General features: G+C 45.2%; 2 protein-coding genes across 2 annotated transcripts; one reads left to right on the top strand and one right to left on the bottom strand.

The window, feature by feature from the left end:
• Nucleotides 1-1,920: 1,920 nt before the first annotated feature.
• On the bottom strand, nucleotides 1,921-13,569 carry stk39 (serine threonine kinase 39; the record flags this gene model as incomplete). The annotated part of the gene is made up of 17 exons (XM_084478237.1): nucleotides 1,921-2,283; nucleotides 3,521-3,585; nucleotides 4,284-4,352; nucleotides 4,813-4,865; nucleotides 5,805-5,866; nucleotides 6,559-6,615; nucleotides 6,872-6,961; nucleotides 7,968-8,033; nucleotides 8,188-8,236; nucleotides 8,330-8,463; nucleotides 8,845-8,946; nucleotides 9,792-9,901; nucleotides 10,742-10,797; nucleotides 11,225-11,363; nucleotides 12,088-12,196; nucleotides 12,596-12,708; nucleotides 13,509-13,569. The coding sequence occupies 17 exons, from the start codon at nucleotides 13,567-13,569 to the stop codon at nucleotides 2,209-2,211; spliced, it is 1,410 nt and encodes a 469-aa protein (XP_084334363.1). The 3' UTR covers nucleotides 1,921-2,208.
• Nucleotides 13,570-15,093: 1,524 nt separating this feature from the next.
• On the top strand, nucleotides 15,094-26,569 carry cers6 (ceramide synthase 6). The gene is made up of 11 exons (XM_084478537.1): nucleotides 15,094-15,383; nucleotides 16,134-16,239; nucleotides 17,248-17,378; nucleotides 19,023-19,080; nucleotides 20,459-20,509; nucleotides 20,965-21,057; nucleotides 23,839-23,967; nucleotides 24,186-24,292; nucleotides 24,491-24,647; nucleotides 25,311-25,334; nucleotides 25,540-26,569. Exons 1-11 carry the CDS (start codon nucleotides 15,214-15,216, stop codon nucleotides 25,693-25,695), a joined length of 1,182 nt encoding a protein of 393 aa, XP_084334663.1. The 5' UTR covers nucleotides 15,094-15,213; the 3' UTR covers nucleotides 25,696-26,569.
• Nucleotides 26,570-26,912: the final 343 nt, after the last annotated feature.

The following is a 26,912-nucleotide window of genomic DNA, read 5'->3' as shown; positions in this document are numbered from 1 at the left end:
CCAGCCTAGCTGGCCCTTAACCAGCTGATCAGGCCCTTAATCAGCCGCCCCTGGCCCTTAACCAGCCAATTAGACCCTTAACCAGCTGACCCAGCCCTTAACCAGCCGATCAGACCCTTAACAAGCCGACCTGCCCTTAACCAGCTGACCTTCTCTTAACCAGCCGATCTGGTCCTTAACCAGCCGACCTGCCCTTAACCAGCTGACCCAGCCCTTAACCAGCTGACCCAGCCCTTAACAAGCCGATCAAACCCTTAACCAGCCAACCTGCCCTTAACCAGCTGACCCAGCCCTTAACCAGCTGCCATCACCCCAAAAGTTTCTTGTGCGCTGATTTGTTTGTTTGATAAACCTATTTTCACCAAAAGATATCTTAAGAATGTTCTGATCCTTATCTCAACTATGACATAAGTGTACTTGTCTTAAGTGGTCACATTGAAACCTAACCCTTAACCAGCTGACCTTAATGTCAACCAACTGCTGCCACTTGCTTTCTACTAATCTACCCCTTGATGTCACATTGTTGCTTAATTAATGATGGCTCTCTTGGTTTGTCATGTTTCATTAATGGAAAAAAATGACGATCTGTGAAGAAAGAGGATATTTTTCTTCTTAAGCAAGGCTGTACTCTACCAATATGAGACAGAAACCGCAGGCAGCGAGGTAGGTATGTCATCCAATATATTTATTGAAGAAAATGAATGATTAAAACCAGCTGATCACAGAGGAAACGGGGGTAATGGCAACATACTATTAAAATAAAAGTACCTCATAAATAAAACCAAAAACACATTGTGGGAGCTTATATTCAATATACATTATAACTTAAATAATTTAAAGGTACCAGATATATTTGGACAAACTATGGCTAGTATGTTGTGGTTCTACTGTGGGGGTTCTACTGTATAATACAGTAGAACCTCACACTGAGACTACAGTAGAACCTCCACTCTGACTATAATACAGTCTGTATTATAGTGAGAGTAAATAGAGTAAATAAACAACAAGGAAGCTCCATGTTGTTCCCTCTGTACTGTCTGAGTTGGTAGTGAACCTGTGGTCTCTGTCCCTCCTGGTCTCTGTCCCTCCTGGTCTCTACTGGTCCCTGTCCCTCCTGGTCAGTCTGTATTATAGTCAGAGTGGAGGTTCTACTGTATTATAGTCAAGAGTGGAGGTTCTACTGTATTATAGTCAGAGTGGAGGTTCTACTGTAGTCTCAGAGTGAGGTTCTACTGTAGTCTCAGAGTGAGGTTCTACTGTAGCCCTTGTGCCTAGGCTTCTAAAACCCCAGCAAACAAACTACAAGGTTGAAACGGTCACATAACCTTTGACCTTTGAGGAGGCGACCAAAGCAGTGAGCCTTTGCGTGTGTGGGTGAATTAGGTCCTAAAGTCACCATTACCTTGAGAAAGATTCTTATGTTGTTGCCAAAATTATGTTTTTTTGTTTTAATGGTAATTAGCAGGTTATGCTGATTGTCCATCTTATATATACAACAGAAATAAATAAGAAGGTACAGTTTTGAAGCATTAACGCAGGTCCATTATAGACGACCTATAACTCTGTATAAAAAAAAATCACACTTTATCCTCCTAATAAAGAAATGAAGCCAAACATTCTGATGTAGAACAGAAAATCTCAAACTGGGGTTAGGGTTATTATGAATAGTTTTTGTCTTTTGCTTATTTTACTTGCAGAAAATATATAGTTATGAACTAACAAACAATTTCCCCAAAGAAACATTTTCATTCCAATAAATAATGAGAGCAGCTGCAAGATCAAATTCAAGTTCAGAAGAAAACAACAACAGAAATAAACAACAAGGAAGCTCCATGCTGTTCCCTCTGTACTGCCTGAGTTGGTAGTAGACCTGTGGTCTCTGTCCCTCCTGGTCTCTACTGGTCCCTGTCTCTACTGGTCCCTGTCCCTCCTGGTCTCTGTCCCTCCTGGTCTCTGTCCTTTCCTGGTCTCTGTCCCTACTGGTCCCTGTCCCCTCCTGGTTCCTGTCCCTCCTGGTCTCTCCTGGTCTCTGTCCCGTCCTGGTCCCTCCTGGTCTCTGTAAGGCATGGTTAGGGTTAGGCAGGGTAAGGGTTAGGGCTGTGCGGGTCCCAGGGTTAGGGTTCGGCTGGGTTAGGGTTAGGCTGGGTTAGGGTTCAGCTGGGTTAGGGTTAGGCTGGGTTAGGGTTCGGCTGGGTTAGGGTTAGGTAATCAGATGACACTGAGCTGGGCGAAGCCGGTCAGCTTCAACTCATCCGGGGTCTCTGAGTCGTCGCAGCTGGAGGCCTGGGGGGGGGGGGGGTTCAGGACAGTTATACCTCCACTTTTGCCTTAACCAGGTCAAGTTAGTGTGCATGTGGGTCAGTGTTAGTGTAGTGTGCTGTGGTGAAACGGTCCGGATTAGCACAGACCCAGTCATCAGTTAGCATGCCTTTTGTTTCATGGATGGATTTCCTGTGCCTCAAAACCTTGGAATGGCAATGAGTCAATAAGTAGCTCTAGTAGCTAACCTGATGTAGCTCTAGTAGCTAACCTGATGTAGCTCTAGTAGCTAACCTGTTGTAGCTCTAGTAGCTAACCCGATGTAGCTCTAGTAGCTAACCTGATGTAGCTCTCTAGTAGCTAACCTGATGTAGCTCTCTAGTAGCTAACCTGATGTAGCTCTAACCCTAACCCTGATCTACCCTGGACCTTAACCCTGATCTACCCTGGACCCAAACCCTGATCTACTCTGGACCCAAACCCTGATCTACCCTGGACCCTAACCCTGATCTACCCTGGACCCAAACCCTGATCTACCCTGGACCCAAACCCTGATCTACCCTGGACCCAAACCCTGATCTACCCTGGACCCAAACCCATCCCAGGACCCTGACCCAGAACTGGCCACCTGTTGTGTTCTGATCGTTGCATGTTCACCATACTAGCGGTAGTATACTGTGTTCAGTCTATTAGTATAGTATATTGCAAGCATTATGTGTTAACATTGCTGAAATGGGGAATCACAACGATAGATTGATACACTACATGGTCTTAAGCCATTAATTCCTGGCCTGGAGAACATACACATTCCAGTTCTCAGTATACTCATCTAACTTCCATTAGTGTGGAACCATTCAGGGCACACTCACACTAGGCAAAGTGTCCCTGTACCGTACTCAAGTACGATTGCCCTTGAGATTGATCTCAACTGGGCCTGAGTACGGTTGCCTCTTGTTAGGTTGCGTATCCGTGCGTGTGCGTGTGTCGGCTCATTAGCATCTGTACTGTGGCCTGAGCACACCTCTCCGAGGTGTACTGAGGCCACGGAATTGAACTGTACTGGAGTACGGATGGCGTGCTCACACTAACGCCAAACGATCTAGACTTTAGAGGGCAAACATACTCGGGCGCGCTACAGATGGCCTAGTGTGAGTGCGCCCTTAGAGTGTTACTGTAGAACCCAACAGTCCTGGTCACAATAAGCAGTTAACATCCTGTATTACAACCTACAGCCGTACAATGAACTGTGTGTAAAACGTACCAGTTTAAATGTGAGTACTTTGTAGGTGTTTGGGTCATCAACCATCCGCTGAAGGTTAGCCGCCACTGAGGAACAGAAACAGTCCAGAACTATTTAGTCTACGCTTTCCAAATCGGCCAACTCTCACTCAACGCCCAACCCTGTTCACTGACTAACCCTAACCACTACACTAGACTGTACTGACTAACCCTAACCACTAAACTACTGTAATGACTAAATCTTAAACTAGCCTGTACTGACTAACCCTTAGACTAGCCTGTACTGACTAACCCTTAGACTAGCCTGTACTGACTAACCCTAACAACTACACTAGCCTGTACTGACTAACCCTAACCACTAAACTAGACTGTAATGACTAACCTTTAGACTAGACTGCACTGACTAACCCTTAGACTAGACTGTACTGACTAACCACTACACTAGACTGTACTGACTAACCCTAACCACTAAACTAGACTGTACTGACTAACCCTAACCACTACACTAGACTGTACTGACTAAGACTAATCACTACACTAGACTTTACTGACCAACCCTTAGACTAGACATTACTTACTAACCACTACACTAGACTGTACTGACTTAAGACTAATCACTACACTAGACTTTACTGACCAACCCTTAGACTAGACATTACTTACTAACCACTACACTAGACTGTACTGACTAATCCTAACCACTAAACTAGACTGTACTGACTAACCCTAACCACTACACTAGACTTTACTGATCAACTCTTAGACTAGACTGTGCTGACTCATACCGATCATGACATCATGTCCATGGACCAATCCGGCGGAGTACAGCTCCTGGGACACGCCCTCCGAGGTGTCTGTCAGGAGACCAGGAGAACCAAACATGAGGACTATTATCATCAATTCTATTTATGATTATCCTAAACATTGTATTTCTGTCCTTGTACTGCTGCTACAGCCAAAGGAATTGTGTGTCCTTCAGTTTAATTATTTGAGATATATAAATAATATGATATTCAAACTTTTGACTGCTTTCTTTAATATAAACATAACACAATACTTTTACTTTTACTTTCAGTACATTTTTAAATAAACTACTTGCAATACTTAAGTACAAAACATTTTGAATACTTTAGTACTTCCACTTAAGTGGGGTGTTTAAAGAACACTTCTACTTCTACTCAAGTCACTTTTTTGATACAGTTCTTTTACTTAAGTCTGGGTCTCTAGTACTTTATACATCTCTGTATAAGCCATACAAAGCTAGCGAACAGTAACCAGGGAATCTTAGGATGCTGATGCTCTCCCTCTCCTTACCTCGGCCGGGACTGAACTCAAACCGGATGTCGTTCAACTCTTTCCTGCCGTTCCTGAAAGGAGAACACACAACTTGAAGAATAACGTCTTTGGAAAAAAGAATGTGGGGCAGTACCTAGAATAATCTCCATTATTATCTAGTAGTCATCTTAGCCCAGGGTTAGGGTTAGCTAACACTATCTACTAGTCATCTTAGCCCAGGGTTAGGGGGGGGGCGTACCTATGTCCCCCGGGTGTCCCCCGGGTCCTATGTTCCCCGGGTCCTATGTTCCCTGGTCACGACTGTGTTTTTCGTGGCAGAATCCGGAAAAAGTCCTGCCTCAAGCGCTAGGATTGGACAGGCAGCCTGTCAGGCAAACTCGCACGCTGACTCCTAATCCCTAACCCTAACCCTAACCGTAACCATAACCCTAACCCTAACCCTAACATTCATCTCTTCCGGATTCCGCCTACGAAAAACACATTAGCTCCCCGGTCACATAGGACCCGGGGAACATAGGGATGACCCCGGTTAGGGTTAGCTAACACTATCTACAAGTCATCTTAGCTCAGGGTGAGGGTTAGTGTGAGGACACTAAGGGTTAGTGTGAGGACACTCAGGGTGAGGACGCAAAGGGTTAGTGTGAGGACACTAAGGGTGAGGACGCTAAGGGTTAGTGTGAGGACACTAACGCCTCTTACCCACTGTACACGTCCGTCGACGGATCTTATTGACTTTACATGGGACGCTCCCGAAATGCATTGTGGGTCCGTCCGTCAAATCGGCTCCGTCTCTTGCGTCCAAAAGTTGAGAAAAGTTTAACTTTTCAGGCAGTGACGGATCCGTCACCCAATCAGATCGCGTTATACGCACGTTATACGCAGATCGTGTTTTACCCCATGCGTCAGACACGCCCACTCTCTTCCATCGACGGACGTGTACAGTGGGTAAGAGGCGTAAGGGTGAGGACACTAAGGGTTAGTGTGAGGACACTAAGGGTGAGGACGCTGACCTCAGCCGTAGGACCAGGTTCACCACACCGTCCACGGAGGCGTCGTTCTGGAAGGGCTCCACCTGCAGGAGGGACGGGGAGCTGCATCAACCAGGGGAAGAACGTACTCTGATGTACTGCAGAGAGGATAGTACTCTGTAATGTACTGCACAGAGAGGATAGTACTCTGTAATGTACTGCAGAGGGGATAGTACTCTGATGTACTGCAGAGAGGATAGTACTCTGTAATGTACTGCAGAGAGGATAGTACTCTGTAATGTACTGCACAGAGAGGATAGTACTCTGTAATGTACTGCACAGAGAGGATAGTACTCTGTAATGTACTACAGAGAGGATAGTACTCTGATGTACTGCAGAGAGGATAGTACTCTGTAATGTACTGCAGAGGGGATAGTACTCTGATGTACTGCAGAGAGGATAGTACTCTGATGTACTGCAGAGAGGATAGTACTCTGTAATGTACTGCAGAGAGGATAGTATTCTGATGTACTGCAGAGAGGATAGTACTCTGTAATGTACTGCAGAGAGGATAGTACTCTGATGTACTGCACAGAGAGGATAGTACTCTGTAATGTACTGCACAGAGAGGATAGTACTCTGTAATGTACTGCAGAGACAGATGAAAGTATTTTCACCACAGACCAACCAGCCGTTCACTGTGGCCTACTACTAGTGGGCCTTAATGGAGACACACACATGCACACGCACGCGCACACAGTGTGCCGTGTGTTTGTGTAGTGCAGCTGCCGCCCACCTGGGGGTGCTGAAGAGTCCGCGCGACCATCGGGACCACATTGGCATTCCTCTCATTCTGGGATGGAAACAAAATGAGATTCATCATTTTGCTTTTATGTCCTCGGTAGGGTTGGAGTTAGAAGGATAGATAGTTATGGTTAGATTACAATGAGATAGTTATGGTTAGATTACAATGAGATAGTTATGGTTAGATTACAATTAGATAGTTATGGTTAGATTACAATTAGATAGTTATGGCTAGGGTTAGGGTAACCCTAGCCCCCTAACCCTTACCCTTACCCTAAACCCACCCCATCCCCTCACCCCCTCACCCCCTCCTGGTCCAGCTGCTCTTCGCTCCACTCCCAGGCCCCGTCCGCCATCTGGTGCAGACGGCCGCTGGAGCCTGAGGCCCTCCTCACCTGGAGGGGGAGGGGGGTGAGAGGGTGAGGGACGGGGGGGTTAGAGGGTGAGAGATGGGGGACGGGGGGGGTGAGAGGGTGAGGGGGGGGGGGGGGGGGGGGGGGGGGGTTAAGAGGGTGAGAGGGTGAGGGAGGGGGGGATGAGAGGGTGAGGGAGGGGGGGTGAGGGTGAGGGACGGGGGTGAGAGGATGAGGGAGGGGGGGGTGAGAGGGTGAGGGAGGGGAGGGTGAGGGACGGGGACAGGGGTGAGAGGGTGAGAGGGTGAGGGGGGGGGTGAGAGGGTGAGGTAGGGGGGGAGAGGGGCTCTGTCGTCATACAAGATGAAGCTGTAGAAGCTGTCGCTGCCTCCCTCCTGGGACGAAGTCTACACAGAAAGCCAGCAGCTAAATGCACCCCCACCCCTCCTACATGACCCTACCTGCTCCACCCCTCCTACCTGCTCCACCTCTCCTACCTGCTCCACCCCTCCTACATGACCCTACCTGCTCCACCCCTCCTACATGACCCTACCTGCTCCACCCCTCCTACCTGCTCCACCTCTCCTACCTGCTCCACCTCTCCTACCTGCTTCACCTCTCCTACCTGCTCCACCTCTATTCCACCTCCTTGAGCTGAACAAACCCAAATGAACTCATGAACAACAAAAACTAAAATACCTTCATAGACAAAGAAAAAGAAAAAGAGTCTTTGTCAAATGTTGCATGTTAGTATTATATGCACAAAATGTGAATATCAGTTTTGTTTAGTTTTGTATGTATTTTTTATAATTGTAGTATTTTTTTTCTTATTTGTGGTCTGTGGACTTCAGAACAGATGTGGGCGATGGTATGGATAAAAGCAACAATGCTGGTTGTCAATTGACATTAAATATATAATAAAGTACTGTTTAAATTGGTGTCAGTCCAGCACTAGGCGTTGTACCGTAGACGTGGCAGTTGTACAGTAGATGTTGCCATTTATTCAATAAGGGAGCACATTTCCAGGAAAGGTTTTTTTTCTTGGTACCTTCTTGGCTCGCTGAGTGATCTTTGGGGCCTGACTCATGAGCTTCTCCACCAGATACTCTCTGTTCTGTAATGCAAAATCACAATTATGAAAATAATAAATGATCAGAATTTAAGTTTGAGTTTCGCTAGCAAATAATAATTGTACAGAACTTACAAAGGACTTAATAGGACAACTATGGCGATGAGCCCAAATATATTAATATAATAAGAAATAATACCTTTGCTTTTTGAAAGAATTTACACTTCAAAAGTTCTGCTGCTGTGGGCCTGTGATGTGCATATAAACAAAAATGTGGATTAAAAATAAATCATGTTCAGGCTGATGATTTAATGATGAAAATCAGTTACTGTTTAGTTTACCTTTTGGCGGGGTCCTTTTGAAGGCACATAGTTATTAGCTTTCTAAATGATTTTCCATATTTCTTCAGCAGTTCCTTGTCCTCTACACCGGTCTCTAAGCTGGGAGGGTCGTTCTGCAGGGTCAGCATTAGGACCTGGACGATACAAGATCAACGTGATGCCTCTTCCCCACATCGCATTGTTAAGCTCAGAAATAAATGAGACCGAAGATGTATCCATTCCTTAAAACATAAAATATGATGAGGCATAACTGATCCCTAGAACATGATCTGAATAGTTCCGGAGGCACCGTACACTGGTAGGAGGGCTGCTGTATTCTACATGTTAGCGTTATATTAAAGGGTTAGGGTCGGGCTCCTTTAGACTCTAAACACTCTAAACATGTTGGGTTAACAAATACGAAGGTCCCTAACCCTTACCCTAACAAGAGAAGGGAGAACGGCATGGAAGACAAAAGAGAAGGCTGAAGATTGCTAAGATACAAGGAGCAAGAATGAGCCACTGGTTCCCCTGACCTTCATGGGTGGATACTGATGGTAAGGAGCACAGCCTGTGGCCAACTCGATGGCTGTGATCCCGAAGCTCCAGATGTCTGCCTTGAAGTCGTAGCCTCGGACCTGGAGACATTAAGAAGGTTGCCTAGTAAGACGCTGTGGGTCTTCCCACCCTGAGGCATTGTGACCGGTGTTAGATCAACATAGTAACATTGTAACATAGTAAACATAGTACAACAATGTTCTGTTAACATAACAGAAGTAGGCTGTAACACTGTGATTAACGTAACAGAAGTAGGCTGGCTGTAACACTGTTAACATAACATAAGTAGGCTGTAATGGTGTTAACATAACAGAAGTAGGCTGTAACACTGTGATTAACATAACAGAAGTAGGCTGTAACACTGTTAACATAACAGAAGTAGGCTGTAATAGTGTTAACATAACAGAAGTAGGCTGTAACACTGTTAACATAACAGAAGTAGGCTGTAACACTGTGATTAACGTAACAGAAGTAGGCTGTAACACTGTTAACATAACAGAAGTAGGCTGTAATGCTAATGCTATAGCACTACTACACCATGCTAATGCTAAGGCTATAGCACTACTACAGCGTGGTAATGCTAATGCTATTGCACTACTACAGCGTGCTAATGCTAATTATATAGCACTACTACAGCGTGCTAATGCTAATGCTATAGCACTACGACAGTGTGATAATGCTAATGCTAAGCACTACTACAGCGTGCTAATGCTAATGCCATAGCACTACGACAGTGTGATAATGCTAATGCTATAGCACTACTACAGCGTGCTAATGCTAATGCTATAGCACTACGACAGTGTGATAATGCTAATGCTATAGCACTACTACAGTGTGCTAATGCTAATGCTATAGCACTACTACAGCGTGCTAATGCTAATGCTATAGCACTACTACAGTGTGCTAATGCTAAGCACATGTTCACCTGCTCCATGACCTCAGGGGCCATCCAGCACGGCGTTCCGACGAAGGTCTTCCGGACTTTGTTCCTGGAGATGTCGCCCCCTGTGGCTAGAAACGAACTTACTCCGAAATCTTTACAAAAAACAAACAGAACAAATGCATACGGTTCAAGGATTGTATTTAGTTTGGTGACTAATGTCAACAATTCTACATTGTGTGGACATAATTATTTTAGTGCAATTCACGCAAAGATGATTAAATTGTCTGTTAAAAGAAGTTTCTTAAATGTTATTTTGTTTCTACCGACATATCCAAATGGTCAACAAGAGACCACATTTTCTACTTAGAATCCTTTATTAATTTGGATTCCGAGCGCTAAGAAGGATTGGATGGGATATGAGATTGTGTTTTCAACTACAGACAGGTCATTATTCACCTAGATTTATTCATCTGAAATCTAAGATATACATTTACATATGTTTACGTTTACAGTATATGATAAGGCAGACTGTTCCAGACAGACCGGGGACTGAGCAGCCTGTATCTGTTGTTAAACCTTTGAACACCATCGGATGGTTAAACACGTGCTACTGCATCGCCAGGTGACCAGCGCCGACCCGGGCTGCTCTGCCTCAGCCCTGCCGCCGACCTGGCCTGTAAACATCTCTGTAAATATGCGGACGGTATCCACGGTTACCCTGCTGACTGAGCAGTGAAACACGTCCTCCACTAAGTTCATGGGGGCGATCACACGCCTGCAGCCCAGAATGAACACAAGCGGTCGACATTCAGAAAGAACGGCAATAATATCAGTAAGAAAAACAAAAGTAGAATTGTGAAATAAATCCTGCAATAGAACACTGTTTCTTCTGGAATGAAAATAGATGTTCATTTTAAATCACTATCCCTTTACTATTTTTCCAATACTTTTGATATATGGAGAGGGAGAGATTCATATGGAGCGCCAAACACCTGCGATTTGAACAGAACCATCTTCTCCCAGCAAAATGTTTCCTGCCTTCAGGTCCCTGCGGACGGGCAGACAGAGAGACAGCAGTCAGTATGTGGGCCAGTATGGATCCAGGGTCGATGCCGCTCCGCTGCCTCCTCCCCCCGGGGCGACCCACACCCAACGCCCTTGACATCCAGGAAGTGAACTCAACACAAATGGATTGGCACTGAAAAGAGACCTCTAAAACTACTGGGCTTGGATTACTTCGATACATTCATTAGAAATAAATAACTCTCTTACCATCCTGTGTTTTACGGCTGTGTGTACCAGTGAATCTGTCCACTGTGTGTGTTTTACGGCTGTGTGTACCAGCGTGTGTTTTACGGCTGTGTGTACCAGTGTGTGTTTTACGGCTGTGTGTACCAGTGTGTGTTTTACGGCTGTGTGTACCAGTGTGTGTTTTACGGCTGTGTGTACCAGTGTGTGTTTACGGCTGTGTGTACCTGTGAATCTGTCCGTGTCGGTGCAGGTAGTCCAGGCCTTCTAAGACTTCTTTTAGTATGGTGGCTATGATGGGCTCTTCCAGAACGCCGCTCCTCTGCTCCTCCTTACTGGCCTGTTTGATGATATCCAGCATCGACCCTGAAACACACAACACACACACAACACACAACACGCACACAACACACACACAACACACATACAACACACACACAACACACAACACGCACACAACACACACAACACGCACACAACATGTTCAATCCTATCCTAGGTCTGAATGGATACCTCTAGTGATATTAGTACCAGATACTAGTGATACTAATCTGAATGGATACCTCTAGTGATACTAGTACCAGACACTAGTGATACTAATCTGAATGGATACCTCTAGTGATACTAGTACCAGACACTACTGATACTAATCTGAATGGATACCTCTAGTGATACTAGTACCAGACACTAGTGACACTAATCTGAATGGATACCTCTAGTGATACTAGTACCAGACACTAGTGATACTAATCTGAATGGATACCTCTAGTGATACTAGTACCAGACACTAGTGATACTAGTACCAGACACTAGTGATACTAATCTGAATGGATACCTCTAGTGATACTAGTACCAGACACTAGTGATACTAATCTGAATGGATACCTCTAGTGATACTAGTACCAGACACTAGTGATACTAATCTGAATGGATACCTCTAGTGATACTAGTACCAGACAATAGTGATACTAATCTAAATGGATACCTCTAGTGATACTAGTACCAGACACTAGTGATACTAATCTAAATGGATACCTCTAGTGATACTAGTACCAGACACTAGTGATCCTAACCCAGAGCCGTTCCTCACCGCCGCTCATCAGCCTCATGACGAGCCACAGCTCGTCTCTCACCACGAAGGAGGTGAAGTACCTGACCACGTTGGGGTGGCTGCAGCCACTCATGGCCTGGATCTCCTTCTAGAGAGACACATGGACATGGGGTTAGATATTAGATCAGGGTGCTCAGGATGTTGGAGGCGAAGGGTTCACCCATGTCTGCAGTCTACCTGTAGAGCGCTTCAGTGGCCGAGAGGCCCCTGACCCTAACCCTAACCCTAACCCTAACCCTAACCCTAACCCTAACCCTGACCCTGACCCTAACGCTAACCCTAACCCTAACTCTAACCCTTAACCCCTAACCTAACCCTAATCCTAAGCATAACCTGAACTAAAACCCCTAACCCTAACCCTAACCCTAACCCTGACCCTGACCCTAACCCTAACCCAAACCCTACCCTAATCCTAAGCATAACCTTAACTAAAACCCCTAACCCTAACCCTTAACCCCTGACCCTGACCCTAAGCCACTCCACTCACCAGCAGCTCCTCCATGCTGGTCTGACATTTCTCCAGGTTGATCCTCTTGATGGCAACGCGCTCCCGCCTGGGGGAGCAGAGAGCGGCCTGGACCACGGCGGTGGCCCCGCGACCTGGGGGGCCACAACACACACACACACACACACACACACACACACACACACACACACACACACACACACACACACACACACACACACACACACACACACAGAGACAGACAGATAAACAGACAGACAGACAGACAGACAGACAGACAGACAGACAGACAGACACACACACACACACACGCACAGCAGAGGGTGAACAACACACATGGCAGAGGAGGACCGGGTGGTCTCCTGGCCACTCGGCCCCCTCTCAGACCAGTGCTACATCACACGCTAACCCTAGCCCTAGCTCCCAGCCCAGTGCTACTGAGAGACGATGAGAAACCACAGTAGTCAGACTCCAGCGCTGATTACAAGCCCAGAGTTAAAGCACTAACCAGCACATATACATGACTTACAAGCCCAGGGTTAAGCCACTACCTCACCCTTGCACATTTACAGCGTGGTAGTGCTTCATGACTAACCTCAAGCCATATTTGACATTATTCATTCATCATTGTAACAATATGAATATATAACTATATGGATATATAACAACATGAATGTAACAATGCAACAATATGAATATATAAAAATGCAACAATATGAAAATATAAAAACATGAATTTAAACTGCAACAATATAACAATCTAAATGTAAAACTGCAACAAAATAACAATATGAATGTGACGGTGAAACAATATGACAATATGAATGAACCTCCGCATTGCAAAGCACCGCTAACCGTAATAAGCCGGTCGGCCTCAGCCTCCGGTAATAAGTCAGAGTGGCTCCGTTAGGGTTCTGGTTGATCACTTACTGACCGATGACTGTCAGCAGCTCGTACGACTCCCTGCGGATCGGCCAGCTTGGCTGCTCCGCCATGATGAGAGATGAAGAACACCGCTCAGACCCGGGACACCAGCGGCCAGCCTCACACACACGCACACGCGCACGCGCACGCGTGCAAACACACACACACACACACACACACACACACACACACACACACACACACACACACACACACACACACACCTAGTAATACACATTAGAACGAATATCCACTTGGTATTGCTGTCTCCAGTTTGTTACCCTTGAGGACACTTTTTACATTTGTGAAAAATCTATCCCAGTAGGAACATTTGTTTTGTGATACGTTAGTTAACATCTACTTGACCAACTACTACTACTACTAACTAAGCATTAACTTGTTAACTACTTATACTCAATGTCACCTCATTGCTGAGTGCTTAAAATCTGACAGCAGATGGCGCCAAAACACCGTCCTGCAGGTCTCTTAGCAGACAGACCGACAGACAGACAGACAGGCAGGCAGGCAGGCAGACAAACAGACCGACAGGCAGACAGGTAGGCAGATAGACAGACAGACATTCACATTAATATTATATTATTATTATTATTAACCAATCCTTCTGCAAAATGAATCAAACATCTGTGAAGAAACGATCGACACTCATTCCCCCGTCCACACGGGGATGTGGACGGGGGAAGCCTTTTTTTTTGAAGCCTAAAGAGAATCCAGTGAGAGGTTCAATAGAGACAAGCTCCTACTAACTAACTAATCAACCAACGGACTTGTCAAATAGAGAACTAACTACAAACTAACTAATGGTCCTTGCAATAGGAATGTTTGCCTATTTTTAGTGATTATTTTAAAGAATTTACATTATTGATTAAAATCATCATTAAAATCGTTTTCTCCTTTTTTAGATTTATCAGTGAGAATTATTAATAATGAAGTAAACATTTTAATTGTAATCATAATTATTCTGCACAAATAGTTTAGTGTATCTATCTATCTATCTATCTATCTATCTATCTATCTATCTATCTATCTATCTATCTATATATTAATATTATACATATATATATTTATAATTTCATTATATCTATATCTATATCTATATCTATATAGATACATAGATATATCTATATCTATAGATATATAGATATAGATATATATCTACACCACATGTAACGTAGTGACTGCATCATCTCCGCGCACCAATCATCGGCGGAGACGCTGGTCGACTTCCCTGCTTCCCTGAAAGCGGATCCTGAGTTCTAGTGTTATCCCGGTCGACCGCAACGTAATTTCCGGTCTCTTATTTCCTATGAGTGGAGTACGTCAGATTAGTCCCCGGAGCGAGAAGAATAACATGACAAAAAGATTATCAAAAACTACAAGGAGAATAAATACATAGTTTTGAGACGTAGAATTGACGAAACAATATCTGAAACATATAACAGAAACTATCGCTGCATCAGAAGTTTCTCCTCGTCTCTAAACCGATGTAACTGAAAGTCCCGCCCTCTCTCTTGCCAATAACGTTCATCTGGAGCATCCCGATCCAGACGTTTCATCGTGAGATGAGAACGCCTGGAACGAGGTTACTTCCCTACTGAGAGAGCTGATCTGTCCCAGATCGCATCACCGAAGCCTGCAGGTCGCTTTAAAAGCCCTCTGGCACCAGAAGGTCTGAGCTGTAGCCGTCGGAGTGTCTCATGGCCGGGGTCCTGGCCTGGTTCTGGAACGAGCGGTTCTGGCTCCCGCACAACGTCACCTGGGCGGACCTGAAGAGCACCGAGGAGGCTTCGTTCCCGCAGGCGGAGGACCTCCTGTTGGCGGCTCCTCTCGCCGTCTGCCTCTTCCTGCTCCGACTGCTCTTCGAGAGGTTTGTGTGTGCGTGCGTGCGTGCGTGTGTGTGTGTCAGGCCTTTACCTTTTTATATTTTACGGTTTCGGAATTTTCTACGTCTGCATATTTTTGCCGGAAGTGGCCTGATCAGAGTCATACTCCAGATGATGAATCCTCTGAGCTTCAGAGTCCTCCAGCTTCAGGTCAGCGGGCCCTGATCACTAAAGAGTGATCTTATTTATCACTAAAGAGTGATCTTCCTGACCCTAAAGAGTGATCAGTGATCAGTGATTACTGATCACTGAGGGTTAGGTATCAGTCAGGGATCTGTTCAGGTGGAGGTCTGGAGTTGGTCTGCTGTTGTTGTGGTTTGGTGTTGACACCATCTCAGACGTGGAGATCATCCAACCATCTTCTATCTCCACTTTAAGATTCAAGCATGTCACAACGTTATTACAATCCATTTAATCCCAGAAGAGAATTCACAGATTGAGCTGCATAGTGTGTTCACCTATAGGTCTATGCTTACTTTTAGATCTATGTTTACATATAGGTCTATGCTTACCTATAGATCTATGCTTACCTATAGATCTATGCTTACCTATAGGTCTATGCTTACCTATAGATCTATGTTTACATATAGATCTATGTTTACCTATAGGTCTATGCACTATCAACTAAATCTGCTCTGTTATCCTTAACCATCAGGGTTTCTGATGGTTAGAGGAGTGTTTACATGTAGACAGATGGTAGATCCAGTAAAAGGTTTCCCTTGTGTTGTTTCCAGGTTCATTGCGCGGCCATGCGCCGTGGGGCTGAGGATCCAGAGCAGCGGGCCGCAGAGAGCCACGCCCAACGCCATCCTGGAGAAGGTCTTCACCGCCATCACCAAGGTCTGCACAGAGTCACACAGAGACAGTACAGAGACAGGTCATTGAGGAGCAGGTAGGGATTAGACAGTACAGAGACAGGTCATTGAGGAGCAGGTAGGGGTTAGACAGTACGGAGACAGGTCATTAAGGAGCAGGTAGGGGTTAGACAGTACAGAGACAGGTCATTAAGGAGCAGGTAGGGGTTAGACAGTACATAGACAGGTCATTGAGGAGCAGGTAGGGGTTAGACAGTAAGGTCATTAAGGAGCAGGTAGGGGTTAGACAGTACAGAGACAGGTCATTGAGGAGCAGGTAGGGGTTAGACAGTACAGAGACAGGTCATTGAGGAGCAGATAGGGGTTAGACAGTACATAGACAGGTCATTGAGGAGCAGGTAGGGGTTAGACAGTACAGAGACAGGTCATTAAGGAGCAGGTAGGGGTTAGACAGTAAGGTCATTAAGGAGCAGGTAGGGGTTAGACAGTACAGAGACAGGTCATTAAGGAGCAGGTAGGGGTTAGACAGTACAGAGACAGGTCATTGAGGAGCAGGTAGGGGTTAGACAGTACAGAGACAGGTCATTAAGGAGCAGGTAGGGGTTAGACAGTACGGAGACAGGTCATTAAGGAGCAGGTAGGGGTTAGACGGTACAGAGACAGGTCATTAAGGAGCAGGTAGGGGTTAGACAGTACAGAGACAGGTCATTGAGGAGCAGGTAGGGGTTAGACAGTACAGAGACAGGTCATTAAGGAGCAGGTAGGGGTTAGACAGTAAGGTCATTAAGGAGCAGGTAGGGGTTAGACAGTACAGAGACAGGTCATTGAGGAGCAGGTAGGGGTTAGACAGTACAGAGACAGGTCATTAAGGAGCAGGTAGGGGTTAGACAGTACAGAGACAGGTCATTAAGGAGCATGTGAGCTAGGGACATTGATTATGTATCCCAGCACCTTTCAGCTGCTGGGTTAGCTGATGGATATCAGTGGCTGCTGGGTTTGACTCATGTTGTTGCTGTTGTGTTTGGTGTTTCAGCACCCAGATGAGAAGCGCCTGGAGGGTCTGTCCAAGCAGCTGGACTGGGATGTCCGCACCATCCAGCGCTGGTTCAGACAGAGACGCAACCAGGAGAAGCCCAGCACTCTGGCACGCTTCTGCGAGAGCATGTGAGCCCCCCGGTCTGAGGGCCCCTCTGTTTAATACTACAGCATGGGGGGCCCCTGGTCTGAGGGCCCCTCTGTTTAATATTAATACTACAGCATGGGGGCCCCTGGTCGGAGGGCCCCTCTGTTTAATACTACAGCATGGGGGGCCCCCGGTCTGAGGGCCCCTCTATTTATTATTAATACTACGTAAAGTCAATGCCATCATCATTTACAACACAGACAGGAAACTAAAAAGCAGCTGTCAAAGATATTGAAGTTGTTAGAAGAAGAAGATTTTCAAGAGTTCTGTCAGAAATCACTCATGTTACATATTAACCATTTATGTCTAGACATGGTTCTACTCTTTAGTTTGGCAGTAAATGGTTCTACTCTTTGGTTTGGCAGTAATGGTTCTCTTTTTAGTTTGGCGGTAAATGGTTCTACTCTTTGGTTTGGCGGTAATGGTTCTCTTTTTAGTTTGGCGGTAATGGTTCTCTTTTTAGTTTGGCGGTTAATGGTTCTCTTTTTAGTTTGGCGGTAATGGTTCTCTTTTTAGTTTGGCGGTTAATGGTTCTCTTTTTAGTTTGGCGGTCGGGTTCCAGTCCCTGGGTTCTCCGCTAGTTCTAACTTAAAGCATGATGTACAGATGTCAGAACAGAACCCCCACATTGGCAACAAGGAGCACTAGACAACGTCCCGGGGATGACATCTCGCAACACATTGTGTAGGTGACGTTATGTAGCAGTACCAGCTAACAGTAGCCCGTTATGTAGCAGTACCAGCTAACAGTAGCCTGTTATGTAGCAGTAGCAGCTAACAGTAGCCCGTTATGTAGCAGTAGCAGTAGCAGTTTAATATTGTCAGAAACATATTTGAAAGAAACATACATTGCTTTTTAAATTTAGATTAAATTGTATAATAATAATAATCTAGAATTTATGAAAAATGCTCTATAAAACAACTCTGAACTAAATAAAATAGTTCAGCAGTGCCAATATAACAACCTCACCAAATATAACAACTTATTAACGTAGAGAGGCAATCTGAGAAGAATAACCATTTAAATACCCGTAGAATATACACCTCAAAGTCAAGTATAATACCTAAATGTTAAAGTGGGGAAGAAGGAAGTATGGTAAACACAAACAAGTATTTATATGATCAACGGAGAGAAGGTAAAGGTGTCAATAATTTCTTACTAAACGTGGCAAGGTGGTCAGTCTAGACTAAACTCCCTGGTGGTCAGTCTAGACTAAACTCCCTGGTGGTCAGTCTAGACTAAACTCCCTGGTGGTCTCCAGTCTAGACTAAACTCCCTGGTGGTCTCCAGTCTAGACTAAACACCCTGGTGGTCTCCACAGTCTAAACTAAACTCACTGGTGGTCTCCAGTCTAGACTAAACTCCCAGGTGGTCTCCAGTCTAGACTAAACTCCCTGGTGGTCTCCACAGTCTAGACTAAACTCCCTGGTGGTCTCCACAGTCTAGACTAAACTCACTGGTGGTCTCCACAGTCTAGACTAAACTCCCAGGTGGTCTCCAGTCTAGACTAAGTGTCATAGGCTGAGCTTGTTTGATGCTGTAAGCAGAATGTTTCCAGACCTGAACTTGTTCATCTGTAGAAAATCAACCAACCTAACCTGTTCCCATTCTGCTTGTTTCCCTAGGTGGAGGTTTACCTTCTACCTTTACATTTTTACCTACGGCCTCCGATTCTTAAAAAAAGTAAGTTAGCGTCTCTCTTCAACGGTGTTGTTTTTACCGGGTTCGGCTGCGTCTCTCTCTCTGTGGTCATGCTTTAAAACTGTTGCCAGGATGCCAGGCTGTAGAATGCCTCTTTCAATGTGAATATCCAGCAGTTACTTGGGAGACGCAGTCTCTTCCATATAGCATTGAAAAACCGACAACACAGTCAGTAAGTGGGTGTAAAACCTCATCGTATTTGTTGTTGTATTACAAAGTGACCATCTCAAAGATCACGATAGCGAAAGAAGCATGGTGGGAATCTTCTCAATATCACCTCGTCAGTGGCATTCTTAAAGATCCCATATCATGCTTTTTTAGGGTAAATAGTTGCATTTGGGGGTACAACGAGAATAGGGTTACATGCCTGTATGTTAGAAATACCCCTTATTATTCTCACACTGTTCATTTCTGCAAAACCAATTTCAGTGTCTTTCAAAAACGTCCTGTTTTGTATCACGTTGATTTAAGGCCCGCCTCCCGAGTAGCTCTGTCTGCTGTGATTGGTCAGCATGCCCACTCTGTTGCGATTAGTCAAATAAACACCACCCGGAAGTTGTAAACATTGAGGGTAGCTGGGAGGAGCTCACTGCACCATCTGACGTCACACTGTTATGGAAGTAAAGTCAAACAAGCTTTTTCACTCACTTATTCAAGGGCTTTCACGGTGGGCGCGAATACTCACACTTACATTTCTCTAGCTTAGCAGATGTAAAACACGTTTATATACGTCATTTAACAGTCTAAAGCAAAGGGAAAAGTATGATTTCAACCCCCAATACTGAAAATAAAGGGCTTTGATCAGAGGGCCATTGGCTCAAGCCCCATTGGGTTCCCTCATTTGGCGATAGTGACTTAACTGACTATTAACTCTTAACTTAACTATTTATTTAAAGTTGCAATGTGTAACATTGAGCCTTTCCCAGTGCGCAAGTGGGAGACTGTGTGCAACTGTGTAGCATGACCTGGGGCCGTGGCCTAGCGTAGCTTGTTGGCTGGGTGCGTGACCTAGCATAGCTCGTTGGCTGGGGGCGTGACCTAGCGTAGCTCGTTGGCTGGGGGCATGACCTAGTGTAGCTCGTTGGCTGGAGGGCATGCCCTAGCGTAGCTCATTGGCTGGGGGGCGTGGCCTAGTGTAGCTCGTTGGCTGGGGAGTGTGGCCTAGCGTAGCTCGTTGGCTGAGGTGTGGGTGGAAGGGGTTTGGGCGTGTCGATAGTAAGATTCTACTAAAAACTAAATGCTATGTTACATTTAATAATTATTTCAGTTTTACCCCCATCAATTATTTTTATGTAATTAATGTAATTCAATCTACCAAAGCTGAACTGAACAGGCTGACTGTGTGTTCTGTGGTCCCTAGACTCCGTGGCTGTGGAACACCAAAGAGTGCTGGGTCAACTACCCAAACCAGGTTAGTATTTATGCTAATCATTCAAATCTTCAATACATAACTCCCTGAACCAGGTAAGCATCTAATTCAATTTATAGCTACACAAACTACATTTCATCTATGCTACTCATTCCATGCGTACATACACAGTTACCTTACCACCCAAACCAGTAGATGTAGTTGTGTACGAAAATGAGAAACCAAACATTATGTAGCAAAAATATAATTTACAATATGATTGCATGACAACATCTATTATAATAAAAATGTTATTTCCTCTGGAATGTTTTTTTCTTACCAAAGCTGGCCTTTCCAAAATATCCTGGCAGTAATGGAAAAGTATGGTGTATTTTGAACTGTGTGTGTGTGTGTGTGTGTGTGTGTGTGTGTGTGTGTGTGTGTGTGTGTGTGTGTGTGTGTGTGTGTGTGTGTGTGTGTGTGTGTGTGTGTGTGTGTGTGTGTGTGTGTGTTTGCAGCCGCTCACAGTGGACCTCCATTACTACTACATCGTGGAGCTGTCCTTCTACCTGTCCCTCCTCCTATCACAGTTCACAGACATGAGGAGGAAGGTAGGAACATGAACATGTTATGATCATAGCCTCGTCATACTCACTGTCTCCGCTCAGCTCTTGTTCAGGCCGTTCTCTGCCAGTGGATCAGTTATGTAGGAATGACTGTTCCACTGTTCGGTTCTGCATTCAACTTATAAAAAAACGGATACAAAAGAGACTCTTATATTAAGGGATAATACCCAACCATAATCAGGAATTAATGGCCTCCGCAAAGTCCACTAATTCCTGATTATGGACACCTTGAAGGGCATTATCCCGCTTATACCATGGTCACTTGCCAAAGAAAATAAATTAGGACCATTAATTTATATTTTCATGCATTTTACAATCAAAATAAGTTAAGTAAAAGTAAAAAATAAGTTTTTCACAAGCCATAATTTAGTTTCCCTGGTAACGCCTGAGGGGTTGACTATCATCTTGACTATCTATCTGGAACAATCATTACCCTACCATAACATTTTTATGCAACGGAAACGTTGTTCATTCCTCCAGTAAATAGGACGGACCTTAGATACGACTTGGCAATGGGAGATATTCTAGTCCACTCATCTATGAGCCAGAGAGCTAACGTTATGCTAGCAAGATTCAAAGTCAATAACACTGCGTACATTTGACAAACAGTAAATATAATTTGACAGCATGTTTAACAACAAGACTAGCTAGCTAACCAGCCATGTCATTGTCCCCAAATCAATATCAAGATTTTCACAAACAGATGATGGGCCGTGTGTAACGTTACTGTCGGCCACGGCGTGAAGCAGCGAGTTGAACAGCGAATGGGATGTGAGATGATCTCTTATGTGATTGGGAGGGTACTTCTTGCAGCTTGTGTGTTACAGTCGGCATTCTGTGATGTTAAGAGGATAAGGCACTGTTTTCCAAATAAAATTATTATCTCGGTGGATAACCGCGCCCGCGGTGTGGAAACTGTGTGCTTAAATCCATCCCAGCGCTTCATCCGAGCAGTGTTTGTAATAACGCCGTTTAAAACAACGGCGTTAGGTAACGCCGTTATTTTTTCGGGGTAATCTAACTAATTCATTTTCCGTCGTTACAACACCGTTACTGTTACTGACAGTTTAATGCGGTGCGTTACTATTAATTGATTGAATAAATGGTGTAATCCGAACGCACCCCTGGCTGCACACACAAACTGCTAGTGAGGAGACCGGGTTTAACAAAGAGATAAGCGATTATGATTGGCTAAGGCAGACTCGTGTTTTATGGTAGCCAATCGGAGCCAATGTTTTTACACACAAGCCAGGATAGCCAGGATACGCGTGCCACACACACACACACACACACACACACACACACACACACACACACACACACACACACACACACACACACACACACACACACACACACACACACACACACACACACACACACACACACACACACACACCCCAAACAGAGTCGAAGAAGCAGCAGAGATGGCGAGTCCGGAGCAATCCGATAAAAAGTTGGCATTTTCAAGGTGGAGATATAAGCACTACTTCAAATTCATTGAGGTCAAAGGCAAGAATGTGCATGTAAAGTGAACATTATGTCCAGGAGCAAAGACTTTGTCGACATCCGTTGTAAGCAACTCTAATTTAATGAAGCATCCCACAACGACACACGCATCTACAAAGCTACTTTTTTTTTTTTTTTACAGTAACGCAAATAATTACTTTCCCTGGTAACTAGTTACTTTTATTATAGAGTAATTCAGTTACTAACTCAGTTATATATATATTGAATAAAATATGCATTTTTCATTGAAGTACCCGTCTTTCTTGTGTTTATTATCATTTGCCACATAATTAAAGCAACCTCATGCTAAATTTAAAGACCGGGTAAACCAAAAATAATTATGGGTTTTGAGTTTATAATACCACAGGAAAATATATTATTAACCACCCTGCAAAATTTGAAGGACTAAAAAAATCGCGAAGTATATAAAATTATGCTTCAAAGTTGATGAAAAATGAGCAGTAATCCCTGGCTCAGGACGGTGGGGGCGTGTGCGCTGCAGGCCAGGAAACCACGCCCATCACCGGAGAGGTCCAACGGGCAAGCTAGCTGCAAACTGACAATTCAAATCAGACTCGTGAGCGGTAAAACCATAGACGGGTGAAACCACAGAATGCTAGTGCGCGGTTAATGTATTTATACCTAGAGGGCAGCAGGGGGCGGGTTTATGTGAGTAAGACCGCTTTACGTAACGCGGTCCTCGATGTAGACCCGCCCATTTTAAACCTGCACACAGAACATTCTCTGAGGCCTAGCTCCTCAAGGAAATGATGAATGGGAAAAATATTTTTTACATGTTTTGAGGGACACATTTAAGGCCTAATTAATATGATAAGAAGAAAAATACTGAATTTGGTTTACCCGGTCTTTAAGAATTTTTTTTATAATCATCAGATTAGTCGACTAATCGTTTCAATAGTCGGTGACTAGTCGACTATTAAAATAGTCGTTAGTTGCAGCCCTACCCTGCAGCCAATCAGAATTGAGTATTCCCCTAGACCATGGTATAATACTAAATCAACTGCATCCTTAGTTTAGGGTTAAACAGATTGTGTGCATCCTCAATCAATTAGAATCGTATTTCTCTATGTGTGTCTAGTGATGGTTGAAGTAAGATACAGACACGCATACAAACACTACATATGTACTCTTAACTTTATCAAATCTCCTAAGGTCTTCAGGTCATTCCCTTGTTAGGTATCCAACACAAAGCTGTGTGGTTGGGACTAGTTGTGACCATCAAACTGTGTTCCTCAGGACTTCCTGCTCATGTTCCTGCACCACCTGACCACCATCTCCCTCATCTCCTTCTCCTACGTCAACAACATGGTGCGAGTGGGAACCCTGCTCATGTGTCTCCACGATGCAGTCGATGTACTGATGGAGGTATGGTCGCAGTGGTGTGGGTAACGTAGTGTGGGTAACGTAGTGTAGGTAACGTAGTGTGGGTAACGTACTCTGGGTAACATACTCTCGGTAACATATTGTGGGTAACGTAGTGTGGGTAACATATCACACGTAGCACAGCACTATGGTACATGATGTCTATGTTTATACAGTCAACACTGACTGTACATTCCCTCACTTCATACATTTTCTCTCAGGCAGCCAAGATGGCCAATTACGCCAGATGCCAGACGCTCTGCAACTTCCTGTTCGCCGTGTTCGCAATGTTCTTCATCAGCTCCAGGCTGGGGGTCCTCCCCATCTGGTGTGTGTGTGTGTGTGTGTGTGTGTGTGTGTGTGTGTGTGTGTGTGTGTGTGTGTGTGTGTGTGTGTGTGTGACACACACACACTAACCCTAACTCACTACTGCTAACCCTAACTCAGTGTTCATAACCCTAACTCAGTGTTCATAACCCTAACTCAGTGTTCATAACCCTAACTCAGTGCTGCCTCTCTCTCTCAGGATTCTGAACAGCACTCTCTTTGAGAGCTGGGAGATGGTGGGTCCGTACCCGTCGTGGTGGCTCTTCAACCTGCTGCTGCTCCTCCTGCAGGCGCTGCACTCCTACTGGTCCTTCCTCATTGTGAAGACCGCCTGTCGGGCGCTCTGCAGGGGCAGGGTGAGACACTCAGTGGGGCTCAGGGTGACACGCAGGGTGACACTCAGCTCAGGGTGACACGCAGGGTGACACTCAGCTCAGGGTGACACTCAGTGGGGCTCAGGGTGACACGCAGGGTGACACTCAGCTCAGGGTGACACTCAGCTCAGGGTGACACTCAGTGGGGGCAGAGGGTGACACTCAGTGGGGGCAGAGGGTGACACTCAGTGGGGGCTCAGGGTGACACTCAGTGGGGGCAGAGGGTGACACTCAGTGGGGGCTCAGGGTGACACTCAGTGGGGGCAGAGGGTGACACTCAGTGGGCGCTCAGGGTGACACTCAGTGGGGGCAGAGGGTGACACTTAGTGGGGGCTCAGGGTAAAGCGCCCTGGGTGATCTACATAATAATGATCAATAATATCAAAGGATGACCCATTTGTAGTTGTGGTAGTGACTGCCTAATGTTTAGGGTTATGGGTTAGGGTTAACCATAACCCTATTGGAGGTTGCAGATAACTTAAATAAATATAGTCTAAATATGATAGTTGAATAATAATAAATAAGAACTATAGCATAAACTATTATATTTTCATGGTCTATGTGATATGATGCACATGCCAAAATCACCTTTGAACTTTTCTAATTTCTTATCCCCTATACCCTACTACCACGGACATCTGCAAGGCGGGGAAATGGAACCCTTTAAATGTAAGAACTCTCATTAATATATGAAATGGTTTAAATGTATAAATATACTGTTTATACTGTTAACAGTCGGAGAGACACAGGTTCCTCATGTTCAGACACTTTTAACCCTAACTAGGTAATGGGGTCTGGGTTACGCCCAAACCGGCTCTGAATAAAGAATCAGGATTCAGTTGAGTTTGATTGGTCGTCCCTGTTTGTACTTCAGGTGTCTAAAGACGACCGCAGTGACATGGAGACCAGCTCAGACGAGGAGGACGGTCCAATGGTCAATCAGAAGCCCCACAGCAGCGCCACCAATGGCACCAACAACAAAACACACGAGGCCAACGGCTACGGGCCATGCCCTGAGGAACACCACTGACCACCCCCCCAACCCATACCCCTAACCCTCACACCCATACCCCTAACCCTCACAACCCTAACCCTACCCATACCCCTAACCCTCACACCCATACCCCTAACCCTAACCCTCACAACCCTAACTCTACCCATACCCCTAACACCCATACCCCTAACCCTAAACCTCACAACCCTACCCATACCTCTAACCCCCCCTCACTACCCATACCCCTAACCCTCACACCCATACCCCTAACCCTCACCCTACCCATACCCCTGACCCTTACAACCCTAACCGCCCCCCTCACCCTCCCCCCACAGCTCTAGCCCTACATACCCCTGACCCTTCTCCTAACCCCATAACCCCTCCCCTCACCCTCCCCTGACCCGTACTAACACTGGGGCTGGGCTGTGTGCGCGTGTACGAGTTCATGGTGGGATTCAACAACAACATCACCTAATTGGTTCTTAAACACAACAAAACGTAGAGTTCCCCTTAGAACTCTGCCTCTACTCTGGCCTCATTTCCCTCCAGCCATCATTCTTCTTCTTTATCTCTCTCTGGTCTCTCTCTGTCCCTCTCTCTCTGTATGTGTTATTGTCTTGTCATCTTATTTATTTATTTTATGTTTGCAGGTCATGCTCAAAGCCGTAGTCCACGTAGAGGCTAGCTCTACTGGACACAATGACTAACAACTGGGTTTGTGTGATTTGTGAAATCAATGCCAAAACGAAGATTGAATTGGACTTCATACACACTAAATAAATATTAATGTGTGTTATTTCCTCTTATTGTGGACGGCAGTATTATGTGCTACAGACACTCTGTGCATGCAGCTAGATGCTGTAATGAAGGGGTCTGTTCAAAAGTGTTCTGGTATGATGTCATGCTGTCAATAAACATACCGTTCAAACAAACACAACGTGTGTGTGTGTGTGTGTGTGTGTGCGCGCACAAGGTTATGGAAGTGACAGACTAGCCTCATGCGCCCATTGACTGATTTTCAGTCATGTCACACACTAAACACGGCACACTTTAGTACTACATTTACATTTAGGGCATTCAGCAGACGCTTTTATCCAAAGCGACTTACAACGGTTAATACACACCGACGGCGGAGTCAACCACGCAAGGCGACGAAGTGTCTTCCTCAGGGACACATCGACACTAGGAGGAGCCGGAGATCGAACTAGCAACCTTCTGGTTACAAGTCAACCTGCTCTACCTCCTGAGCTAAG

This window comes from Micromesistius poutassou (genome assembly GCF_964030765.1).
Source record: "Micromesistius poutassou genome assembly, chromosome: 14".
In the NCBI taxonomy this organism is placed as follows: Eukaryota; Metazoa; Chordata; class Actinopteri; order Gadiformes; family Gadidae; genus Micromesistius; species Micromesistius poutassou.
This window is presented reverse-complemented; position numbering and strand designations above follow the sequence as displayed.

Excerpts from the sequence above, each read along its gene's own strand:
- cers6 (XM_084478537.1), top strand. The coding sequence starts at position 15,214 with ATGGCCGGGGTCCTGGCCTGGTTCTGGAACGAGCGGTTCTGGCTCCCG. Across the intron at positions 15,384-16,133 it reads CTCCGACTGCTCTTCGAGAG|GTTCATTGCGCGGCCATGCG; the intron begins GTTTGTGTGTGC and ends TGTTGTTTCCAG. Across the intron at positions 16,240-17,247 it reads TCTTCACCGCCATCACCAAG|CACCCAGATGAGAAGCGCCT; the intron begins GTCTGCACAGAG and ends TTGGTGTTTCAG.